Source organism: Leiobunum rupestre, chromosome 4 (genome assembly GCF_980474605.1).
Source record: "Leiobunum rupestre chromosome 4, qqLeiRupe1.1.hap1, whole genome shotgun sequence".
NCBI lineage: Eukaryota > Metazoa > Arthropoda > Arachnida > Opiliones > Sclerosomatidae > Leiobunum > Leiobunum rupestre.
The window spans coordinates 8,536,386-8,561,774 of record NC_143387.1 but is presented as its reverse complement, the minus strand read 5'-3'; the positions used below and the strand labels follow the sequence as shown (position 1 = coordinate 8,561,774).

The 25,389-nt window shown below is 36.9% G+C and overlaps 1 protein-coding gene across 1 annotated transcript; it reads left to right on the top strand.

Annotated features, from left to right (window-relative positions):
* Nucleotides 1–6,222: 6,222 nt before the first annotated feature.
* On the top strand, nucleotides 6,223–6,782 carry LOC149946007 (uncharacterized). Its single transcript, XM_090170704.1, has 2 exons — nucleotides 6,223–6,385; nucleotides 6,427–6,782. The coding sequence occupies exons 1-2, from the start codon at nucleotides 6,223–6,225 to the stop codon at nucleotides 6,780–6,782; spliced, it is 519 nt and encodes a 172-aa protein (XP_090026830.1).
* Nucleotides 6,783–25,389: the final 18,607 nt, after the last annotated feature.

Sequence of the window (25,389 nt, the reverse complement as noted above, 5' to 3'; positions counted from 1 at the left end):
TTTTCACTATTTTATAGTATAGTTCAGGGTAGGTCTGTATAAATTTTCAGAGCTGTCTAACAATTACGAACAATAAGGATGTTTTTATTTACCATGCGCTTCCAATATATGGGAAAAACAAAGGTAGAACAACTTATTTGAGATTACTTGTTATTTAAAAGAAAAGTACCTACAGGAATAATATGTTTCGTATTAAAAGTCTTAACAGATTGTGCATATAGAATGATATAGAATGTATGCATTTACACTTAATTATAATATATTTTTCTCTAAGCCACCCAATCCCTTATTGTTACCCATCAAAACTGATTTGTGAATAATTATGTTCTTATTAAAATCCGCATCTTCAGATTGACTGAAAAGTAACAAGGAACGACCAGGGCCGTTTTATCCCGTGTAACAGGGCCTACTAAGGTTTGAAGGGGAAAAATTCAAACTTAGAAAATTCTTTAGGGAAATAGGGCCTACAAACTTAAGGTCTTAGTGCTCAGGGCCAACGAAGGTCACAAGGCCCAGCACTGGGAACGACGGTTTGATAAGAAGGTAAACCAAGAAGGTGTTTCATATGCTTAATAATAATAATAATAATAATCAGCCATTAATTCAGGTGGCCGGGTTAGGGAGAATGACAATGTTGAAACGAATCACGGAAATGATGAGGGAATTTTTCCCTTGGCACGAGTTGGAAGAAGGAAGAATTAGTTACCGGGCTGATTTTGTAGATTTCAGGCCAAATAGGTATAAATAAATACATTCTTCATATTTTAGGTATGTCATATATCTAGTAACACCAAGATACAAATTAATTTAATTTAACAATTTATGTACAGCCTGGGTATTTCAGTAAACCGATTTTCATAACGGAATAGTAATGCATTCAACTGTTAGTCAGTTTTTATGATCATAATAATGGGAGGAAGATAATTTCTTTCTCCCTAAAATGACTTACGTGTCTGTTGTGGCAAAAGCCTTTTCATCCGAAATTTGACGATTTTACCCAAAATCTTAATGATTGATAGGTTAATCCAATTTCCCTTGCTTTACCCAATTTTATTCGTTGTACACATTTTTTCAATCATAATCCACTTTATTCGAATTTGTGCATATTTTATTTATTTACCTATTAAAACCTAAATTAACCAAAAATCAGTGTGGTTTACCCAATTTTGTTGCATTTACGCAAATTGTATAAATTTTTTGTTAAATACACATTAATATACCCGGGGCTAAATGATATTTAGTAAATTTTTAATTCTTATGAAGATTTTTCACATGTATCAAATTTATAGCCCGGTGTACCGCATACTATGCGCACTCCACCGAAGGCTGTCATCATTATGCCCTACGCCAGTGTCCACAGCCCGTACAGGTGACAAGGCAGCCAGATAACCCTACTGCTGACGGTCGCACCTTCGATGCAAGCCGCTCAACCCATCATGTGTCAGAATTTATAGCCCGGTGTACCGGTAAGATTAAAACCACACCACCGGAGGTCTATCATCATAATGCCCTACGCCAGTGTCCACAAACCCAGACAGGTGACAAATCCAGCATGGGTAGTAGTACCCTACTACTGATGGTCTCACCTTTCACGCAAGCCACTCAACCCAGCAGAATGTGCAACAATGGAACGACCATCCCCCACTTCGCACACCGCAGTGGGATTTAGAGCGGATGCTCTATCAACTCCAACCGACACCCAACCTACGTAGGTAGAGAGAGTCATACCCTTCAGAAAGAGTGTCTAAGATCCAGTCATTTCTAGTCATAATTGATACGTTTAAAAATGAACTTTCTCGGAGAACTCAGGCCTATGATTTGCTACAAAGTCGTTTCAATGTATTTTTTGAATTGCCCAAGCTTACTAACCACGAAATTGTATTGGCATTACTGGAGCCAGTAGCATCACCAGCAATAGGCACAGGTAGGCACGTGCCTACGTTGAAATATTTTGGACCTACTTGGGGGCCACAAAATTTAAAAAAAATTCCAATAGGGCCCTCAAAATGTGTTAATAATGTGACTATTTAAAGCCTGGGTCTTAAATTTTTTTTGGAAAATAACATGTTTTTTTTTAAGAAAAGGAAGGTTTACTCTGTGTTTAGAGTGTTTCTCTAAATATGCCAAAGGTCATCTCGAACTCTAGTATATTTTTCCATTGTATAAAATATTTCTCAATATTATATTCCAAGAAGAGACTAGAACTGGGTGAAAGCTCGGAACTACTCCTTCCGCGTTGAGTTTGCAAGTTCTCTCCCCACTGGTTTAAGGGGTTTTCCCCTTTTATAAAAACTTGTGGAGGTTAACGGTAATAGTTAGTGTAGGGTGCTGTTGGCTCGCGTGGCGTGAAGGGCTTGCCACCACCCTCCTACACATTGTAACCTGGCCACCTGAAACAATTTCTGAAGCAATGGGGTGTCCGACACACGACAGCCAGTCCATATCACCCGAAGACCAACGGTCTAGCCGAGAGGACAGTGCAAAAAAATCTGGCAGCTAAGGCAAAGCATGATGGCCGGGATCTCCAGTTTGTCCTGATGGAGTATCGTGCTAGCCCTATTGGTCAACTCCCATCTCCAGCAGAAATGCTAATGGGCCGACGCATCCGCACCCCATTTACTCTATCTACAAAATCACTGCAGCCGAATTACCCCATCAGAGGAATTAAAGAAACACTACAATGACGCGAACAAACAATGAGGAATCAACACGCAAGAAAGCCCATGAAGCCACAAGAGCTTGCAATAAAATCCCCAGTGTGGTACATCACGGGGCCTAGAGCGTGGAAGAGAGCAATCGTGGTGGACAAAGCTAAGGAGCCACATTCTTATTGGATTCAAACCCGGGAAGGAAAAATATTCCGCCGTACCAGAGAACAGCTGAGAATCAATTATTCAGTAAAGCAGAATATACCACCAGAGTATACAATGCATAAGCATATTATTCAAGATGAAAAGGCCAAGCAGGATCAACCACCAATCAGAAATTTCATATTAAACTTTCCTCCAGAAACGTGCATTGTCACCCAAGAAAGGTAAAGACTGCCTGGTATTGATGAAACTGGATGTCAAGATCACCCCCAAGAAGCCAATGAGAGGAGGGCAAGAGAGTCAAAAGGTACTGAGCCGCAGGAAGAAATTGAGTCTCCACTATCTTTGAGGAGGACGTGAGACTTAATTTACCCACCATCACCGCTGCGAGAAAAAATTGCAGCCACATCATCACATATCTCCCCGGTACGTCATTCTCAGGAAGATCACTGTAGGATGTACGAACGGGTACAGCCTGGGACAAGTTCAGCAAAATCTCCTTCAGCACGTTTATCAATGCCAGATGATATCACAAAAGGGAACTCCCCAATGCCTCGACAAGGACCTCGTCAACAAGAGGTACAGTCAGCACGCTTGGGGCATGGACTGAAATCAACCAGATCCAGAACAAACATTCATCCGCCAAAGCAATTTGGAGAAGATTAAAAAAAAAGAGCATGTTATATATGTATATATGTTTTAGTTTATTAATTATCTTGTTATCTCAGGCAGAGGTCACCAATAGAGGGCGCACCCCTCCCCTCCCTCCTAAGAGGATCCCTCCCCCCTGGCGAAGACCTCAGTCCCGGCTCGACGTTGACGATAGTTAGTCATGACAATAAAGCTTAGATATTTTACTTAATATGAGTTTAATTTTATACCAATTATAACACATAATATTTATTTCACGTAAATCTTTTCAACAACAATCCTATAAGAAATACTTAGATTATTTAGAATTTACTAAATCACGTGGTTCAATTGCGTCTCAGGTCAATGACCATCATAGGCTTGACGTAATTAGAAATAGAGATGTGTTATCTGCACATGTGGAAATCATAATTATCTCAACAAGACCGAGCGCTTAGGGGTCATATATCTAATGAAGAAAATGGAAATAGGGGGAATTTCCCTGAAATTTTAGATCTACTAAAAAGAAAATGTCCTGATTTGAAAAACAAGTGCGATAGCATGCCCAACAATGCCAAATATACTCATGCCAAAATTCAAAATGAACTGATCAATGTAAGTGGAAATTTAGTGAGGAGGATGATTGTACAAGAGGTTAATGAATCTGGTGGGTTTTATTCAGTAATTGCAGATGAACAATTCAGTGGTGGAACAATTAAGTGTTTGTATAAGGTATACTAGAAAAGAAAAAGGCGTCGTAGAAAGATTTTTGGGATAAACAGATTTGCAGGAGTTTGATTCTGAAACCATTTATTTGGCCCTAATTAGTCTCCTAAGGAAGAGCGGTTTGAAAATTGTGTCGCGCAGACGTATGATGGGGCTAGCGTAATGAGAGGACATGTAAATGTGGTCCGGGTGAAAATAGAAGCGGCAGTGGGTGGCGATTGCCCATACGTGCACTGCTACGCTCACCGTTTAAATTCAGTTTTGGTTGACTGTTACTCCAACATATTGCCAGTTCGGGAATTGCTAGGTTTAGTTCAAGCCATCTACAACTTTCAAAGCAATTCAGTTATTAGATGTTAATTTTTTGAGAACTGCCAGAAAGATCTGGATTATGACGTCGTTCTTAAAATGCCACAAAGCTGCAACAAAATGTGGTAGAGCAAAAAAAAAGGGCCTCCGTTATTTTAGAAATAGGTTGAATTCGGTAGTTTTGGCATTAGAGAATTTGGTTGAAAACGGGAAATCTGAGGAGGCAGCTGAAAGTCGTGAGTATATTTCTCAATTACAAAACTTTAGCAACTTGATTTTGCATTGTGGCTCTAGGTGAAGTATTAGGTGCTACCAATTCTCTTTCGGATAATTTGCAAAGTCCAAAAGTCATTTTCACGGAAGCGGTTGCTATTTGTGAAGCTACAGTAGCTAGGTTAGAAGATGTAAGAAACTATGAACGATATGAAAACATTGGGAAGAAACTTCAAAGATGGCAGAATCCGCCCTTATTGCTGTGCCTGATCGCAACAGTGAACCTTTAAAGGGAATAGAACCTCCAACGCGTTCTTTATGGAAGACCCCATCAATTTCCGTATCCCCTTCACAATCAGCGATTATCAGCGCCGCAGGTGTGAAAAGCCATGGGAGGAAGCGGACAATATTGGAACCCTCAGAGGGCGACAGAAATACCATAGGTTATATTCCCTTTAAGTTTAGAAAAGCGGAAGATAATTCTTAACCAGAGGCTAAATCATAGTGTCCTTACGTGCCCGACAGGGAGTCGAGAAATGAAAGCCAAAACTCTAATCGATCAGATGAGATCTACCTACTACGAGTTAATTGATACATTTATATCAGAAATTAAATCTAGATTTTTTGAAAACACCGGCCTTTTCAAAGGAAAAATTGCGTCTGTTCCTCAGTCGCAAACGTTCCTTGACGAAAATGACATTATATCTCATTGTAAAACATACAAACGGTTCAATTTTGATATACATGCTTTAAAAGGGCAGATCGGAATAGGCAGAAATTTGATTAAATCCAAAAACCTGAGCACCGTTACCGACTATTTTCTGTATTTAATAACGTTGGAAGATGGCTTTCCAGATTTATTCAAGTACTATAAAACTGTCCTGTGCATTCCCGTGGCCAATACAATTTTAGAAAGAAGTTTTAGTACTCTCAACAGAATTGAAACGCATCTACGAACAACAATGGGCGAGGACAGACTTTCAAATCTGGCCATACTTTCGATTAATCGCGACTTATCTAACTGCATAAAAGAAAACCCCATGTTAGTGGTCAACGAGTTTGGAAAACATCTAAAATACTTATAATCCAAAAAATGTTATTTTACTCTTGCCAATAAGAGTATAAAGAATGAATACATAATATTTCGTAAGGAGGTAAAAATGCGGGGGATCGATTTATGTGACGCAAAATTTTATTTCCATATATATCATAACACTTATAACCAGAAGTACTTAGTATCCTATAATGATATGTGATTGCAAGGAAAAAATGAAGTTAGATGGGGCCTCCAAATTATGACGTGCCTACTGGCGAAAAAATCCTGGTGGCGCTACTGACTGGAGCTATGAGAACAGCCCCAAGTGCTTTTCTAGTAGTTATCCTGAACATTCTTCCTCCGCATCTTTTCATAGAGGAAGCTGCTGCTTTTGGTGCCTATAGGCTTAACCAAAATGGTTGGTGGAAGGCTAATAATTGGGTAAACAGTCACACCAAACTCTATCGTGACATTTCTAGACATTTACCCGAACTTAAGATGGGTTCTGACATATCCGCTGCTAAATTACACTTTACTAAGCCTTTTGAGGTTAACTTCCCAAGCCGCACGGATTGGGCTAATATTACCCTCGGTACCAGAGGTGAGGTGGTCTGGTTTAACGACGGGTCTAAGACCAATTCTGGTACAGGCGCGGCCGGATGTACTGCCTTAATATTAACTTTGGTTTTTAACAATTCCTAGGGGAACACGCTACCGTTTTCCAAGCAGAAATTTCTGCTATCTGCTTCTGTGCCAACTATTGTCTGGAAAAGAAGCACCGTAGGAAGGTTGTCCAAATCTACACGGATAGTCAGGCCTCTCTTAAAGCTCTTAACCAGTATAGTATCACTTCTAAACTGGTTCTTAGCTGCTTAGATCTTCTTTCTGATCTTGGGATGCACAATGAAGTTAAACTTTATTTGATACCGGGTCATAAAGGGCATCACGGGAACGAAAAGGCTGACGCCTTCACCCGGGAGGGTGCAAGAGCTGGGTTTAGTGGGCTTGAACCTGCTCTACCCAACCCCCGTGGCCTGGTTCGCAGCCTGGTCTCCTAGTATATGTCGGATCGTCAACTCAAGCTTTGGCTTGAGATGGATGGTCAAAGGCAGGCCAAGGAGTTTATCCCTGGCCCTTCTAGGCAGAGATAAAAAGAGCTACTCTCGCTCTCTAGGACGAATATAAGGTTGGTAACGGGCCTACTTACAGGCCATTGCCAACTTAACAGACACCTAAATCTTATTGGTGTCAGTGATGACCCAATTTGTAGGGCTTGTCTAACTGAGGAGGAAACTGCCTCTCACATTCTTTGTAGCTGTGACTATTATGCGGCTCAAAGGTTTGCGCATCTTGGTATGCATCGGTTTGAGACGCGTGACTTCTTCAACATCTCGGCCAACAGATTCTTAACTTTCTGTCGGAAATAGGACTTTGTACTTAAAGTCACAGGTTGAGGGTTGCTTAATGGACCTAAGGTCGAAGTGCAAGGCTTTAAACCCCTTTCAATAATAATAATAATAATAACCACGTAATTGAGTGCGCGTCCGAGTTACTTAGGGAGTACTATTCTAGCGATATTGAGCCAGACATTTTCCACGAGTTACTACAGTTAAAGGGATTACTTCCCGTTTTCGGTTTGGAGTTAGAAAATCTGACAGCTAGGCAATTCTTAAACCTTTTATTAGAGAAGAAATTAAGTAATTCATTTCCTAATATTAAAATCGCCTCAAGACTTTTCTTATGCCTAACGTGCTCTAACTTTTCGGGGGAAAGATCCTTCTCAACTCTATAGAGTAAAAAAATAGAATCTGATATTCTAAATAGCATTAGCTGGGATGAAACGATTAAGAAAGAAAGCACGAAAACGTTATTTTGAATAATTTTCAAAAAAAAACAAATCCTTCTAACAATTTTTAAGAGTACCCTGATGACGAAACAAAAGTCTAAAATCTCCCTTGGTTTTTGAGGGGCGCATGTTATCTTGGACCCCGGGCGAAAAATCGCTTAATCCGGCCCTGTTGAAGAGTGGAATAGGGGAGGACCGGATATTGGTATGGACACCCGCGTTTCTTCCAATTGTAAACGCAGAGAACCATTACATTGTTTAGAAATTTTACAGATTTTCATTTAAGTTTACATTCTAATGGTTTTTTAAGCTATTTATATCTAGATTATTTTAGTTTATTAAAAATTAAATTAATTTAGATTAATTTAATTACACAAAAGATTTAACATCGTCAATCTTTCGAAATACGGTTCGTTACTCAAGAACGGAGCGTACCGAAATTGTTGCCATGCACTTTGGAGAATGTGGCCGAAAACCAAGAAGAGTGTGAGAGATTTTTCCAGTGCGACATCCAAACCGAAGGCCGTCCCTTAAAGGGAATATAACCTCAGGTATTTGGTGTGGAACACCAACGCTTCCAGGGAAATTAGACAAATTGAAGGGGTCTTCCATAAAGATTGCTTTGCAGGTTATATTCCCTTTAATACAGTAAAGTGAGCTTCTAGTGACTTTCAACAGTTTGGTTATGTAGAACATAGGTTCGTGGATTGGGTCAGCCTAATTTTGACTTAGAAAACACTGTTCTTGCATATTTTACCACATAATATATTACTATTGAAGAAGTTGCGTGACCGTGAGCTCCGATTTAGAATGCAGTAAAAACCGTGTTTGGAAAATTTAAAGCAAATATACCTACCATCAGAAGGAGATAAAGGGTAAGGATGACACAAGGGTTCCCTACTGTAACGGCAGTCCGACCAACCTCAAAAAGGCGCGAAAAAGTGGCGGAGGTAAACGCTTTTTCAAACCAAGTTACTCACCAAAAAAAAATAGTCCCGAGAGATCTCCGCGGTACAATTAAGCCGCGGCCTTGTTGTCTGCTTAAGTCTGACTCAAGTAACTGGACGATGTAGAAGTTGTTTATTTGGAAACCTGGAGGTAAGTATTTTATCTTAGATTTTAATTAAAACTATTAATAGTTTTGACTACTACCTTTTAAAGTATTATTTGTTTATAAAATAACTTATTTTATAATTTCCTTTTAAAATAGGGGTTTAATATTTTCATCATGAATCCTGAAACCGTCACTACATGTGTTAATATCATCATTAAGAACTGCACTAATGATACATTTTTAAAAAGAATCAGCGTTCCTGGAAGTTATATCATTTTATTGCATAATGTGTTGGCTAGTCAAATGAATAACTTTGAATCTCTAATTCGGTATCTTGTCAAGTTCTTTTTCCAAACATATGAATCTGTTAATTCTCTCAGTGATACATCGTCCAAGAAAAGAAAAAAAAACAAGACTAACTCAGAAAAATCTTCCATTTTAATTATAAACTTGTATGATGCTATCACGCAAAATTTCTTGGTAGTATCAGTTTTGCTAAAGACGTCCCTAACAATCTCTTCAACAAAGGTATCAGAATTTGACCAATTGCAATTATTTCATGCCTATGGTTCTGAAGTATTCTCGGTATCAAGAACAAAGCTCATTGGAAGAGATATAAATAATTCCAAGGAAACTGCGACCCCATGTGATGACCCTGAATCACCAGTTGCTGGTGAAAGTGATCGAGCTTATGTTGATTTTAATAAAATAAATGAAGACAAGTGTGATAAGCCTTCCAATGATCTCATGGAATCTAGTCAGACTGAAAACATGGAACATACATTTTCCAAAAACAAGCGAGAAAGTGCTAATTGACAAGTATGATAGAAGCTACATTACTTTTGGAGGTGGTTGCTTATCGAGTATAAGAAGAGTTTTTTAAAAATCGTGTTCGTTTCGGAAAATAAAAAAAAACTATCTTCTAAACAGATTGAAGAAGCTAAAACTTTATATGAACTAAGCTGGATTTTCAACATGGAATCTACAGATAAAGTTAATTTAGATTACTCTGGTCTTATTATGAGATACAACGGAGGAATGCAGTTTCCTAAAGAAGAGTTAAAGCCATTTTTAAGGGAACTAAACTCGAAAGTTCGAAGCTATCTTACCAATGACGTTCTCTTTAAACATGGAAGAGATATTATCCAAATACTGGCAGAAAATATTTTTCAACATGCCAGCCCAGTCAATTTATTTCTGTAAATTTCCTAAAACATTACTGATCGTGTGGAAAAAGATTTGCTCCTCTTTTATAAAGAATGGACTAGAAAAATAGTGCATGCAACTTTCAATGATTGGCTAAAGGCTCCAGACTCGCAACAGAGTGAAAACAAAAAGGAAATGAGTAAGGGTTGTGCATCTCTCTGGGATGAACTTTATATAATTTCCAAAATATCGAATGCATTCAATAAACCGTTAAATGAAGTCAGTGAGAAAATGATCAAGACATCTAAAATCAAGTCTAATATTCCTAAAAAAAAATAATGGGCAGCCGAAGAAGCCTGTGATATCTATACTTTCTCCTTCTACCTCAGGTATTATAAGACCCTCCAAACTTAAAAAAATAGTAAAAACTAAACAAACATCAAAACCAACTGCTAAACTTGAAAAAACCAGCTCTCAAAATCAAACTGTGATGCCGGCGTCATTTGAAACTTCATCCTCTGTGATTGAACCTGGATTTTTTTCAAGAAGGAAGAAAATAAAACCAAAGTTTTTACAAGATTATAGTTGTGATTTTTAATGTGATATTTTAAAAATTTATGAAATGGTTACAAAATTTTACTAGTATAAATATCAAATACTATCTAAGGTTTGTTATTTTTTCATTAAACTTTGCTGAATGCTTTTTTTTAACTACACGACCATGATGGAATTTTGTAAAGTTATGGTTCACATACAACCGTTCACTTCTGTAATACTTGTTGCAGTGATGATGACCGTGTACTTCAACTTTAGTTAGCAAGTTTTTCCGTGCATGCGCAAAATTAGCCCCAGACAATTTTCCATTAGTGTTGAACTTGTATTGAGAAAACAAAGTTTCAACTACACTTCCATTGCGACGGAGAGGTGCCAAATAATAGCCGGGATACTTCCTAGGCTCTCATGCCAAAAACCATAATTCTCAAAAGATCAAATATCTATAAAAAAATACAATTATTCTAGATCTCTAGTTGGGGAAAATCCACATTTCTAGTCTACCTGTCATGCCAAAAAATCTTTCGTTGGATACATCATGTTGAATTTTACATCACGTCCTAGATTTAATGAAATTTCAAAATTTCAAATAAATGTGATTCTTATTGTTTTATCATAAAGCCAATTGCAGGGCTCCCACAAAATATAGGAAGAAAAAATATCTGAAGAGATCGAAATGCCCTTAAATTTTAAGCTGACGCTTAAAAGAGAAGCTAAACAGGGTAGGAACTCAGGATTTAAAAAAAAAAAAACAAAGCGTATCAATGTACAGATTTTATTACCCTAGTATATTCCTGCAATTGGAAATTTACCTCTTAAATCGAGAAGCCAATCTTGGAAATAGTTCAATCCTTTTTCCATATTCACCATTATTGGATCTTCCACACTGGTTATTTTTTCCTTCTTTAACATGCCCTTTTCAAAAAGTAGACTGACAGCTTCTAGATACTTGAAAGTTTCCATTGTCTTTTCACTATCAGGTGGCTTGTTTCCGCTTTTCGGGTTTGCATGTTCAAATAGTTCACTCAGAACCTCATTTTGCTGGAATTAATTGGACACTTCATCAGCGGGACTTACATTTTCTTGAAAGATCATCTGCAAAATCTTCTCGGTCTTGTTCTCTTTGTTGAGCGCAATCAGCTTTACAAATTTCTCTTAAAGTTCCGCTAGCTTCAGGGTTTTGATTCAAGATTTCTTCCAGCTCCTTTGAAAAGTCTTTCTCAATAATTTCCGTAGCTTTAGATAGTTCTCCACTTTGTTTGGCATTTAATTGAATTTCATATTCAACAACTTTGGCTTTTAGCTTCAGGTTTGCTTCAAAAAGTCCATGCTTTCTGACACGCATATGTGAGCGACGCTTTGTTTGAGTTCTTGGTGACAAATATTTTATTGGGTAGTTTGATGATGGAGACGCGTAAATGTTCTTTGGACTTTGCAACCCTAATTTATTCACATGTTTTGATACGTTACGACATGGCTTACAATGAATTTGAGCACTTGAATACTTAGTAGGCGCCAATTTTGAAGGCTTAAACCAGACTGAGCAAAGATTAGACGATTTTCTTGGAGTAGGGGTATCATAGTTAATTTTGTTTCGAGGGGAGAACTTAATGTTGGAAAGTATTTCATAGGCGTCTGGTGAAACACCGGAGCAAAGTATATATCCTTCTTCAAAAATGCTTTTAAAATAATTATATGCCTTCGTCTCCATAAATAGATCCTCTTCAAATAGGTCATAGTACACTTTCCTTTATCATCCATTAAAAACGTGACAGTTTCACACCCCAGACACGGAATTAATACATCACATCTAGTAATTTCAAGGTATGGCTAAAATAGTAGAAAACATTCAGGACAATACATTTAGAATAAAGACGGTAATTGGTTAACTGACGATATTTTGTCAAATCAACTTACATCTTTGGAATTAAAGGTCATCTTCTTGTAGAAAACAGAAACACTAATTTTGCCTTCATTTTTCAATTTCTCTAGTCAGTTTGTTTTTATCAGGTGCCTGGATTTTATCCTAATTAAATTATTAAAACCCGAACAGTTAAAGACTATTTTGAGCAAGCGTCAAAGTTAGAAAATTAGTTATTAAACACTAGGCACCAAGGCTTACCGAATCGTTTAGTTTCCTCTTTCTACTATAGCTTTCCTGAACATTGAAGCCGTCTGTTTGCACGTATTTACTTAAACATTTAACTTGACTTGGCTTTATATTAACTTGGATAGATATAAACCTTTTGTCCCGCGTAATTAAATCAACTTGAACAGATTTACTAAGATTCGCCGCCATAGCGATCTATTTTCGCCTCTTTTGCGACGTCAGTGAGTCACGTGAGCTGACGATTCTGACGACATCGTATGTCACCATTACGGTATATGCTTGTCAGCCAATTAGAAAAAATCACGAAATTCGAGGTTGGTAGAACTGTAGTTTCACTCGTAAAGCATTATAGCATATAGGCAGTGCCATCCTTCCCCTTTATCTCCTTCTGGTACCATCCATAAAGAGCTACGTCTCAGCAAGGACTGATTGATGGGTATTTTAAAAGACGTTAAGACCTCTTCAACTGGCTGCTCAATGCGGTGCACGACGATCCCCCATCTACACGCCATGATATCTACACCGACGAATGTTATTTTCTTTCAACCTCGAAATAACCACATATGGAAGGACGAAAACCATCACTTCAAACTTCATCACCAAGTTCAGTTCCAGCGCTTCAATGTTTTGGGTTGGATTTTTAGAAAATCGTTTGATTGGTCCAGTGTTCTTACCTAAAAATATAAACGGCTGGAACTATTTGTGTTTTTAAAGAACGAGCTTGCAGATGCAATTGATTACCTTTCTTTGTTTTCAACAAGATGGCACCCCACCAGAGAGGTGACTGAATTCCGGAATAAAGAAAAGCCTCACCGATTGATCAGAAGAAATGGCCCAGTTCTTTGTCAGAAGGTTTCCCGATCTGACACCGCTAGACCTTTTCTGCTGGGATTTACCAAAGGGTTTACGCAACTCTTATTGAAAAGAGAGCCGAACTTCGCCGGAGAATTGAAATAGCTTGTTAAGAGGTAACACCAGAAATGATACAGCGCTCATTCATGATATGATTGTCCGAGCTCAAGCTTGCGTTGCAGCCGAAAGGAGTATAATTGAACCCTCTTGTTAAACCATTATTGAGCGTGTTTAAAATAAAATATTGTATTTAACAAAACTAAATGGAAAAAATATGCTTAGGAAATTATCTGTGACGGCTTTGGTCTGGATCAGCGTTAAAATTCTTTTTGAATCGAGTGTTTGGAATAACCGGATTTCGTAATTTCGGTTATTGAGAAGATAGTCAAAGCATTATAGATCTAACCTTGTCATCAAAGAAAGGTTTTCTATATTTCTAGTGCCCCAATAGTAAAACCAGTATTGCAGCGGCGTAACTAAGGTGCTTCGGGATTCTATTAACCCGCAAATCTTGCCTTGGCGACCATTTACATTAATAGGCTTTTTAACGGGTGCAAACCACCACAAACTGGCCTGAATTAATGGCATTTAAAGTCGTTAAACGACTGGCCTAAGGTGATGTCTTGGATATTAACCAACTGGTTATAAAATGAAATATGCTGTCTTTGATATTCTGGATTTTAACCTTCTTCTTCATTTTGAGACATGGTAAAGGTCTTACGAGTCAAGACGAAATGATTCTTTTGAAGTATATTTCAACAGGTTTAACTTTATTACAACGCAACAATGGTTTGCTGGCGTCAAAGAAGGGGGCAACAGAGATTTCCCACCTTTTCTGTAAAATTCTTACCTCAGTATAATTTGCACATCAACTTTGATCCGAAACACTAATAATTTTGCACTTAAAATTTTGTAAGATATAATAGTTATGCGGGAAAAGTTTGAACAGAACCTAACTTCTATCAAAAACCATCCAATTATAAACCAAAATTAAGTATAAAATCATTAAGGTATAGTCAGAAAACCGATCGACAATGAACCACATCTATTAGAAAACCAGAAAAACTAATTCATTGTAACAGAAAAATCCCAACGATGGACCGAGTTCGTCACGAAACCAAGCAAACTAATTGATTTTCGGTAGAAGAAAAAGTAATTAGACTGAAATAATAACGACGAAGATTTTTATTCCGACCATGCTACAGATGGCGCTACACAACATTAGAAGAATGGAGCCCCTATTGTTGTAAAGCGCCATCTTCAGCATAGTCGGAAAAATATCTTCCTCATTAAACAAAATTGTTTGATTTCCAAAATATATTTTTATTTTAACGTTTCATAAGCGTACTTTTTAACAACTTATAAAACATATCTGACGCGTATTAGAAAATTAAATATTTAAATTAACTCCACGCGTGATATTTTAAATCCATAAACAGTGTGTGTATTTACATTCTAACAAAACATGTTAATACTTTTCTACAAAAAAGTTTAATCGATTATATTATAATAGCCAAAATTTAACAGGGTAGTCTCCATTCTTTACCTCCTCCGTCAAGACACCTCGGGCAAGGGTCATTTCTTCCACTAAAATTGCGCCCCTATAGCACTAGGTGGTTTTACTAGTGAAATAAGGTTTTTATAGTCATTTGTTAAACGTAATTGTAAGAACCTCCGTGTTACTTACATTTAAATTAAAAGTACTTAAAATCACAAGAAGTTTTATTAAAAATCCAACGCTTCCGAGGTAAGCTACTATAGCTCACCCTCCAGAAATATTAACATGTCTATGGTATTTATCTAATAAACTGCTTGCATTAGATACAAAAATTGTTGCCATTTGCGTGTTCTACCTACTCCGAGACAGAATTGTCAGATGGCAAAAAACCGAGCCCTTTTTTCCGAAAATCTTTTCCTTGTTTTATGAAAAATAGAAAAAAAAGTTTGCATTCCATGATTAGCATAATATTATTCGCAAATTGAAATTAAGCGGCATTTTCGGTTCATTTTGTCGAATAAAGAAGTAAAATTAAACCTCTAGACTATCATTCCGCGTTGATTTTTTTCGGAAAATTAACAACAAATTAGCAGTTAGTATTTTAAATCTTGAGAAGTATTTAATAACTACTTCTTTCAAAGATCTAATTATTTTTGGTATAAAATTGACATACAAGTTGATTGTTCACAGTATCATTTGTAGCTGTTTTATTTATCATAGCTTGACGATTGAGTTATTGCAATGATGTTTATAAGTTATTGAAATGTAATTTTTTAGTTCGATGATTATTAAAGACTTGCTTCAGTACAAGGTAGACTCGATGAAATATATTTTAAATATATTTTGGCGTGATATGTTATTTGGAATAATTAAGGTTTACAAAAAGGTTTCAAAATTCAAGTCAAATATCAGGTAGGTCCTCCTTTTCGGTCACGTGACTCACGCGTACCTTCTTCTTTAACACAACACATGGTTCTAACGATACGGTTGAAATATAAAATTAAAGTTCAATAAAATCAACCGTACACTTTTCTTCACACTCCGTACCTTCTGCCACATTAATTAGGTTTCAAAATTCAAGTCAAATATCAGGTAGGTCCTCCTTTTCGGTCACGTGACTCACGCGTACCTTCTTCTTTAACACAACACATGGTTCTAACGATACGGTTGAAATATAAAATTAAAGTTCAATAAAATCAACCGTACACTTTTCTTCACACTCCGTACCTTCTGCCACATTAATTTCCAACGCAACTTTCGCTGTGACTTTTAAACAACCAGTGGGGTCGAACATTGCTCTGAAATAAGATGCTGAGGTAGTGCAGAATGGACAACATGATTCCACAGGCCAGAAATAAAAACGCCAGCTCGAAATTTTTCAATTCTAGAGGTTCGTAGGCTTTTGTGGTTTTAATTGGATAACATCTTTTGTTGAATTCTCCCTTCATGTAGAGTTTACGGAACATGACGCCGCTCTCGAAAAAGTAAAAAAATCTGAAAAATCCCCAAATTTTCGAAAGAAAATCAAATTAATAAATTTTATTAGTTAAAGGGAATATAACCTGCAAAGCAATCTTTACGGAAGACCCCTTCAATTTTTCAAATGTCCCTGTACAGTGGCGCCAAACATTTTTAAAGCCAAAGGCAAGAGCGGCCAGAGCTGCAAGCGTTGGTGTTCCACACCAAGTACCTGAGGTTATATTCCCTTTAACTTACAAATATTCACGCCACTAGCGTGAAAGTAGCGAAATTAGGTAAAAATCCCAAAGTGAATCATTTTATGGGCTGGAAAACCTTAAATAATATGCCTTACAGCACCAATTTAAAGATCATACATATTTCTATTGCACTTTGTTCGATAATTAATTTTAAATTGAACGAACTAAAAATATTAATTCTAAGGCTTTAAGCATTTCGTTAGTTTACTGTAAAATTGCTTTCATTTGAATGGTTGCACTTACAAGGTTTGTATCTCCAAACGGATTAAAAACTTTCCTCAGATTCGAGATGGACGTTTATCAAGATTATATTGCCATTGTTATTCTTTATAATAATCAGACTGATTATATTAGCCTGGCTGATTAAATCAGCTACATGTAGGCTAAGAACCAGGTGGCCGGGTTAAATTAAATTTCATGCCACGCGAGCCAACAGCTCCCTACAGTTTCCCTTACAATTAACCTTCACAATTTTTATGGAACGAAGGGAAACCTCTTTAACCAGCGGGAAGATAACTTTCAAACTCAACGCGCAAGGAGTCGTCTTTAGTTTTCACCCAGTGCCTCAAGCTGGGATCGAACTTGGCACGTCTCGCTGCGACGTGAAAGTGCCAATCCCACATTCTGAGTCAATTTAACGAAGCTTAATTTTAATAATATTGTTCACATGTTAAGTTCACAATGCGGTAATTGACTTACATTTTTTTAAATATGGCAATTTTCTTTTTATCATGGAATTTTCTGCTGATCGGGAAATTTTGAAATGATGCGACCACCTTAGATTTGGAAAAATATATCTTGGGAATGCGGCAGCCAAATAGAAAGATCAACCCTTCCATGAGAAATGTCTCGGGAAAAATTAAGACGTACAATCCACTTTGAACGCCGTTAAACATCTCATTAACATCCAAATCTTGTTCCATATCGAAATCTCCCTTGCACTCCTTCACTCTCTTCCAGACCGCTTGTTCAATAGGATCCCGAGATTCCTTTATAATATTGAAGAAACGTCAAAATGAAATAACTTGAATTATTTTTACAACGCAACTACTTAACGTTTCTCCACGCTTTCATGCATTGATAAAACAGTTCTATTCTCCAAGAGTCGTTGCTTTAGAGGGAATATAACCTCAAGTCTTTTTTAAGGTTTTTTATGTTAACAATTTAGGCGGGAAATCACTAACCAGCGCCCAAAATATCTGAAGCCATAGGGGGAGCGGGAAATGGAAGTGTTGGTGTTCCACACCAAAAACCTGAGGTTATATTCCCTTTAATCATTATCTTGTGATGTAACTCTAAATGACTTTTAATTTAATAGATAATTTCGCGAGAAATTACAATTGAAGAAAATTTTTAAAATAATTGTTGAAAATAATTCCAATGCAAGTTCGGCAAACAGAAAGCTCTCCTTTTTATGATGCTGAAATCAAATCTGAATTACAAACGCCTCTATCTCTCAAACGGAAAAAATTTATATTTTGGGGCAGCAAGAAAGATAGAAATGTTTCTTCTTCTTGAAATTTTATATCTTTGGTATTAAAATTTTAAATAAAAAATTTCATGATGATTAATATTAACATTTTTTAAACTGTAAAAATGATACAATTAAAAATTCTTCTATCTAGAAGAAATTTGAATTAATTTTTTCCTAATATATCAAATAGTTTAGGTATCCAGAAAATAACATATCAAGTTAAGAATTCCGAAAGAAAACTTTGAAATCTAGATTAAGATAAATATTCGTGAAAAATCGATTTTAAGTATACAAAATTCAAATCTCCTTAAAATATATAAAATAAAAAATGTATCCTCAAGAGATGACGGTAAAGGTACTGATGGTATGACATCGGTGCTGTGGACGGTGTACTGATGGTATGACATTGGTGCTGTGGACGGTGTACTGATGGTATGACATTGGTGCTGTGGACGGTGTACTGATGGTATGACATTAGTGCTGTGGACGGTAAAGGTACTGATGGTATGACATTAATCGTTTGTGATTTCACACGCACCTTCCTTCTCGCGCCTTCGTATTTGGAGTCTTCTTCATCAGCCCCAGGCTGAATCGAGGAAGAGGGCAAAGTACGTCGGGCTTGAGAACCGCTTCACTTTTCGGGCTGTTACCATTGAAACTCTGGGCTCTTTTGGCCAGGAGTGGCTTCAGTTAGTTCATGCCATAGGTCGGAATATTCGCGATTCGACGGGGGACTGAATAACAGACACTTTCACTCTGGTTTCTTCTTTAGAAGAATTCCTCATTTCATTACAATAATGAAATTGTTATAAACCCATTGTTTGAATAAAATATAATGCATCTAGTGGTAAAAAAATTTAAATAATTTAATTAAAAATCCAACAATTTAGGGAATTTAAGTTTTTCTATTATCTTCTTAGAAAAATTCCGTTAAATTTGAAATTTCAATCAGATCAAGTTCACTATTTTTTTCTGAAAATTTGAAATTTTTCGTTCGGGAGGGAGGCATGTACCCCCCTTGCCCCACCCTTGGCTCCCCTCTGTTTTAAAGGAGATAAATACGCAACAAAAATCATTTTCTGTTTTCATTTAAAACAATTTACCATCAACTAATCTCATATTTCAATAAATCATCCCCTTTTACTTACGAAAGCGTTATGATTTTAAGGTGTTACAATTATAACAATAATCAGGGCCGTCTTTAGAAACTGTGAGGCCCTGGCACTTTTTATTTTGGGGGCCCCCTATGGTGGCGTACGAATTGGGGGCACCAAAGTGGCGACGAGATAGCAAGTATATGCTGTAGCCGAGTACTCTTCAAGGTAGGGCAGGGCGAAGAGAAATTTATCATTTATTTTTGGTATCATGTACGGCCACAGTGAGGGAGTAATTGCCGCCCCCGCCCTTCAATGAGCTATGCCCCGTTGCCCTTCTTGGGTCTAAGTTTTTCCCGCCGTTATTTTCGATTAATTATCGGAGACTAGGCTAAAACCCAAAAATGAACTGCGGCCCGTCCGCACCAACGTATTACTTGGGGAATACACTGCAGTAGAGTAATGATTTCAAATGTGTCTTATATAACTTACGGAAAGCTCGTTCATTTGAATCACTTATCAAACCGTTCTGTGTGACCGCCGAGCGAGCGAAGCGAGTGATGTTGCTATATCATATGGCACTCCCTTAGAATGTCTGCTGGCGCCCATATTTCGGTTTTTAGAAATCATTTGTCAAATTTGATTTCGAAAATGACCGGAAGTATTCGAACAAATACCGCCAGGTTTGACAATTTTAACTAAAGGGAACTTTTTATCATATACCAAATTACAACGTTTTAGCTTGAGGAGTAAATTTCCATCGACTATGAAAGCGTGGTATTTCACAGATGGTAAATAACGTGATATAAAATGGGAAAAGTTGTTAAATAATGGTAATTAACACAACAGCATAAAATGGGAAAAAATAACGTTATGGAATAGGTTAAACTTTTTGGCCCCATCAATCGTAGGTGACTTTCTCGCCTCCAACTTTCTAAACGTGCTACCAGCTGATATAATTTTCTTTCGCCTTTTCCATTGGCTTATGCTCTGGGTTACTATATACCTAAAGGCATAAGTAACAAAATATTATATTTCCTATCACCCAATGCAACATTTTATGATATTCTGTTTCGCCAATGACAACCTAAATCATTATGTTGCCAAAAACTGACACCGGTCCTAGAATTACTTCGTCTTTGTAAGTTCCAGGTAACAACGCGCGGGAAATCATTGCTGTTAGCCATTTTCAACTTTTGATGAACGAACCCAGACCCTTTGAAAATTAAAACACTTTCACAAGTATCAGAAGAAAATTAACTTCTGTAAATATAAATAACGCTTGGTAAAATAATGGTGTATTATTGAATCGGAAGTGAAATATCAGAATTATAAACACTCGCTTCATTCTTTAAAGGGAATATAACCTCTGGTATTTTGGTCGCCCTCCAACGGTTTCGCTCTTGGCCGCTTCCTCCTTTGGCTTTAGAGGCATCGGCGCTGCTTAGTGGTTTACTTGAGAGGTAATCCTTAAAATTGTGGGGTCTTCCATTCAGATCGCGTTGCAGGTTATATTCCCTTTAGAGTACTTCTTTTTGAATTTGAAACTTAAATGCGTTTACGATAGTTACTATCGCCATCAAACTAACCTGGCACTTACCGGCGAAGAGTTTAGCAAGGGAAGAGTCTCCCCTTCCAAAACCTTCGATTACACAATCACTGTCACAGATTTTCCTTCGCGGAAATCGTTCAGTGTTATACTTATTCGTACTATGTGATTTATGCTATAAGTAATATCGTGAGCTAAGGAAATTTCACACAAAACAAAGACAAAGATACAGAAGCTAAAAGTTTTTTGTTAGGATACAATATATTTTTTTTGCTATAATTATTTCATACACATTCCTTAAAGAGGGAAACACTTCAAGATAATGCTTCGTGAAACATTTTAGCGCCTTCTCTCAAACACTGCAAAAGTTTCAGGGCTTACGGGCGAAAATTTTATGGGAATGCCAAATAATTTTGTAAATTTGACAAAATCATATAGTAAAAATGTTTAAATAAAATACTCAGTTTTCTGAAATTCATTATTTGGTATTTCAGAAAATTAATAACAAAACTTCGATCCACCGGTGGGAATAGTAAACCCGCAATTTAACGTCACAATTTAGTCGTATCAAATAGTGGCAATATCTTATACGGATTTACTTCAAGCTCGTTTGACGTCAACTTCGCACTCTAAACATAGTCTGATAGTCACCCTAAAAATTTGACTGTGTCCGGAAAACTGTTGGTGAAAGACAAAGCCTAGGGCAAGGCGAACTAGGCGACCGCCTAGGGTCCCGCGGTAAGCGCTGCCTTCAGGGGCCCTGAGACGATTCAATGATTTGAATTTGATTCCGGGTAAGCTTTTATGATTCGAACTCGATTCCAGAACTATTCGAAGATGATTCTTTGATTCCGAAAAAAATTAAGATTATCGGTCAGATTCCTGTGATTTGGAATATGGGAATCAGGTGTATAGCAATTTTATGAATTTGTACACCGAGCGACCAAACCCTATTTGTTTATCACATTTCCTCGCCAAATTTGTTATGTTGGGAAAGGGGCACCGCACGCCCTAACGCCGGCCCTGGTAAGATAAAACAATTTATCGTAGGTAGAAATCAGCTCCGACTAAATATGCCCGCCGATTGCAATAAAATGTCTCAGTGAAATAAAAAAAAGTGGGGCCAGGATAAACCTTTTCTTCGCTTAGCCATTATTGCAAATTTGAAATTTTAATGTTGAATGGTTTTGTTTTGAGCCCGAGGGGGCCCTTTTCGAGGGTTGAGAACAAAAATGGACGATTTCTACACCAACGTAACTAATAACGATCTTGATATTATATGTATAACGGAGTCCAATATGACCGACCACCACTTTGACAAAAACTTTGTACCTGACGACTTCTACTGTTTTCGCGCAGACCTTTACCAAGGTACAAATATACTCACTCAGGGTGGTGGTGTTTAAACACTAGTAAACCGCTCGTTAAAGTGTATTCGAAGGCCAGATTTAGAACTCATCCCGGAGAGCGTCTGGATTGAAATGGAAACAAGCAATTCGAAACTTTTGATAGGTAACCACTACTTCACTCAGTCGAGACCATTAAATCCAATCCAAGAATACTACGACAATATTCTACCAAAGCTCGAGAACTATCCGCATAGTATTCTAATTGTAGGAGATTTCAATCTACCAGGAGTAAACTGGACGAACCTAGACTCTAGCGACTGTTTATCTGCTGTGAAGCCAAGGGCCGAAGCGTTACTGGAAATTATTGGACCCCTAAACTTAGCGCAATTGAACGAAGCTAAAAACAGTCATGGAAACATTCTAGACCTCGTCCTAACGAATAACGACTTAATCTCTTTATCGACGAATGTCGTAGAAATTATCGCTATCGACAAATTTCACCCGCCTATTGAAATTAAATTCGCTATGAATGCCTTAACAACTCGTCCAAATAACTGCGGTTCTGGTCCGAACTATGACTTCAAGAAAGGTGACTACCATAAGCTTTACACGTGTCTAAGGACATCTGATTGGTCTCGCCTTTATAGTTTTAATGACAAAGATCTTGCTGTTGACTACTTCATTCACACAGTAAAAACTAACTTAGACAATTGTATTCCAAAGCGCAAGTCCAAGAAAGCGCAATGTAAACATAGCGATAATGTAAAGAACACGAAAAACACACGATATCCGGTCTGGTTCAGCAACGACTTAAAAAAATCTCTATCTCGGAAACTATACTACCACAGGAAGTATCGTAGGAAAGGGAATACAGAGGACCTCGCTGCCTTTAAAGACGTTCGGAAAGAATGCCAAAAACTGTTAAAATCAGACCGTCGCATACACGAAAACTCAATTGTGAACGACTTGAACTGTAATCCCAGTAAGCTCTACAGCTACGTTAATGATCGAATTAAGGGCGCGAGAACGAATATCGTATTAGAAGATAGTGGAAAATGTGTTACCGAAAACGCCCAACTGGCGGATCAATTTAAACAATATTTTTCCTCTTTGGGTGAAACGAAGAGCACCGCGAAAGGAAATGTTCAAATTAAGCCTAAATGTGTCAATATTTGTTAAACCTGGTTATTAACGAAGACCACGTCAGACGTGCCATTAAAAAATTAAGACCAAAGAAAACATCTGGTTTCGATTCTATCCCCGCCGTGATCATCAAAGGCTGCCAGGATGTCTTCGTACCAACTTTATGCTACCTCTTTAGCCTCTCACTGAAGACAGGAAAATTCCCCTTAAAATGGAAAACGTCGTTAGTTATACCTGTTTTCAAATCTCGGTGTTAAGTGTTTTCTCCAAAATTTTTGAATCAGTTGTGCATGATCATCTTTCTCGCTGGTTCGTACCGCTTCTACACGAAAATCAACACGGCTTCTGCCCTAAACGCTCTACTAATACAAATTTAATATCCTATCTTAGCGACATTCTTCCGACGGTCGAGTCACAAGGGCAAGTAGATTCCATCTACCTAGACTTCAGTAAAGCTTTCGATCGCATGAATCACGCTATTTTATTGAATAAACTAGAACAGTACGGAATTGGTGGCGCCATAATAAAATGGATCTCTACATATCTTGCCAACCGGTGTAATATTTTGAAAATCAACGGTTTAATAACGGACACATGCTACACGTCAAATCGGGGAGTTCCACAGGGGTCTTGTCTTGGTCCGCTCTTTTTTATTATTTTCGCGAATGATTTAAATGACCATATTAGTAAAGAACACAAAAATAAGGTTTACGTCGACGACAGCAAATTATACCACAATATTAATACAGTTGAAGACTGCTCAAAGCTGAATGATAGTGTCAAAATGGTTTATAGATGGGGTGATGAAAACGACCTGCCTTTAAACACTCTGAAAACCGAGTGTATCTCATTTACTCGTAAGAACAAGCCTATCAATTTCTCATACAATATAAATGGGTCTACTTTAAATCGAAAAACCACCATAAGAGATCTAGGAATCTATCTAGACAATAAATTACTTTTTCAAGCGCAACTTTCTAATCTTAAAATGGTCTGTACTCGAAAACTTTATGCGATACTTAAAGTCGCTCAAAATCTCAAATCTGCTAGGGTGTTTGTTATACTTTATGTATCGTTAGTTAGATCTAGGGTTGTTAATTTTCCGGAAAAATAAAATGCGGAAAAATTTCCAGAAAATCTTCCGAATTGCGGAAAATTATCCGCAAATCGGAAAAATAAAAAATTTAAACATAAATTACTTTTCAAGGGTTTTTAATGTTTTAAACTTTTTATCGATTTAAAATGACTAATATCAGTAAACAAACTACAAAACATTAATAGTGTTACATTTCAACCAGTTTAAACTAGTCTATAGGTTTAGTTTTACTTTTAGATTAGAAAAAATTAGGTGAAAATGCCGCTTTATTTAAATTTGCAAACAATATATTAGACAAATCATGGAATGAAAACGTTTTTAATATTTTTCGGAAAAATACGGAAAATTTTCCGACTTACAACACTAGTTAGATCTAAAATAGAGTACTGTTGTCTTACATTGTCGGGCTGTAGTAACTACCTACGAAATATTGCTGAGGGAATCCAAAATAAATTTGCTAAATTATACTCCTTGAACTTCTACCCAGTTGCCAACTTCAGATATAAAACTATTCTCGAAAATTGCAAGCTATCGTCCATTAATAACAGAGTTCAATATCATGAGATTATGTTTATGTACAATCTGTTAAACAATGCTATTGACAGTATGGAACTTGTTAATAATTTGAATTTTAGAATCACCAATACTAACACCAGACAAAACTGGCTTTTCTCTGTTAAAACCTAAGAAATGGTAACCCAATTACTAGGATGCCAATAACGACGAATTAATTTTGCGATAAACTCAATTTTTTCGACCCCTATAAAATGAGATTCAAAAATAGTGTAAAAATGCTACTGTTTCCCCAGTGCTATTTAAAAAAAGGTAAAAACCCATAAACATTCTTAAAACATTCTTAAACTTTTCTTAATACATGTGTGTATTTTTACTGAATTGGTACCTTATTATGAATTTGTACCCTATTATATTTACATTTATGTATTTTATTTGGTTAACGCGTGACGACAGCTAAGATTTCTGCTTTGCAAATTTAAGTTATGTTGAAACAATTTCTTATGTTGTATTAATCATTGTATTATTATTATTTTTTAGTTATATTAGGTAAATCATTTTTAATGTAATGACCACATTGTTAATTTAAACCTGTAGGATTTTAAAAAGTGTATTGTAAACATGTTGTTCTGCAGGTAATAAACATGAATTGAATTGAATAATAATTGTTT

Bases quoted from the DNA above. Each gene is read 5' to 3' on its own strand.
- LOC149946007 (XM_090170704.1), top strand. From the start codon at position 6,223: ATGGGTTCTGACATATCCGCTGCTAAATTACACTTTACTAAGCCTTTT. The intron at 6,386-6,426 runs GTACTGCCTTAA...AACAATTCCTAG, and splicing joins TGGTACAGGCGCGGCCGGAT to GGGAACACGCTACCGTTTTC.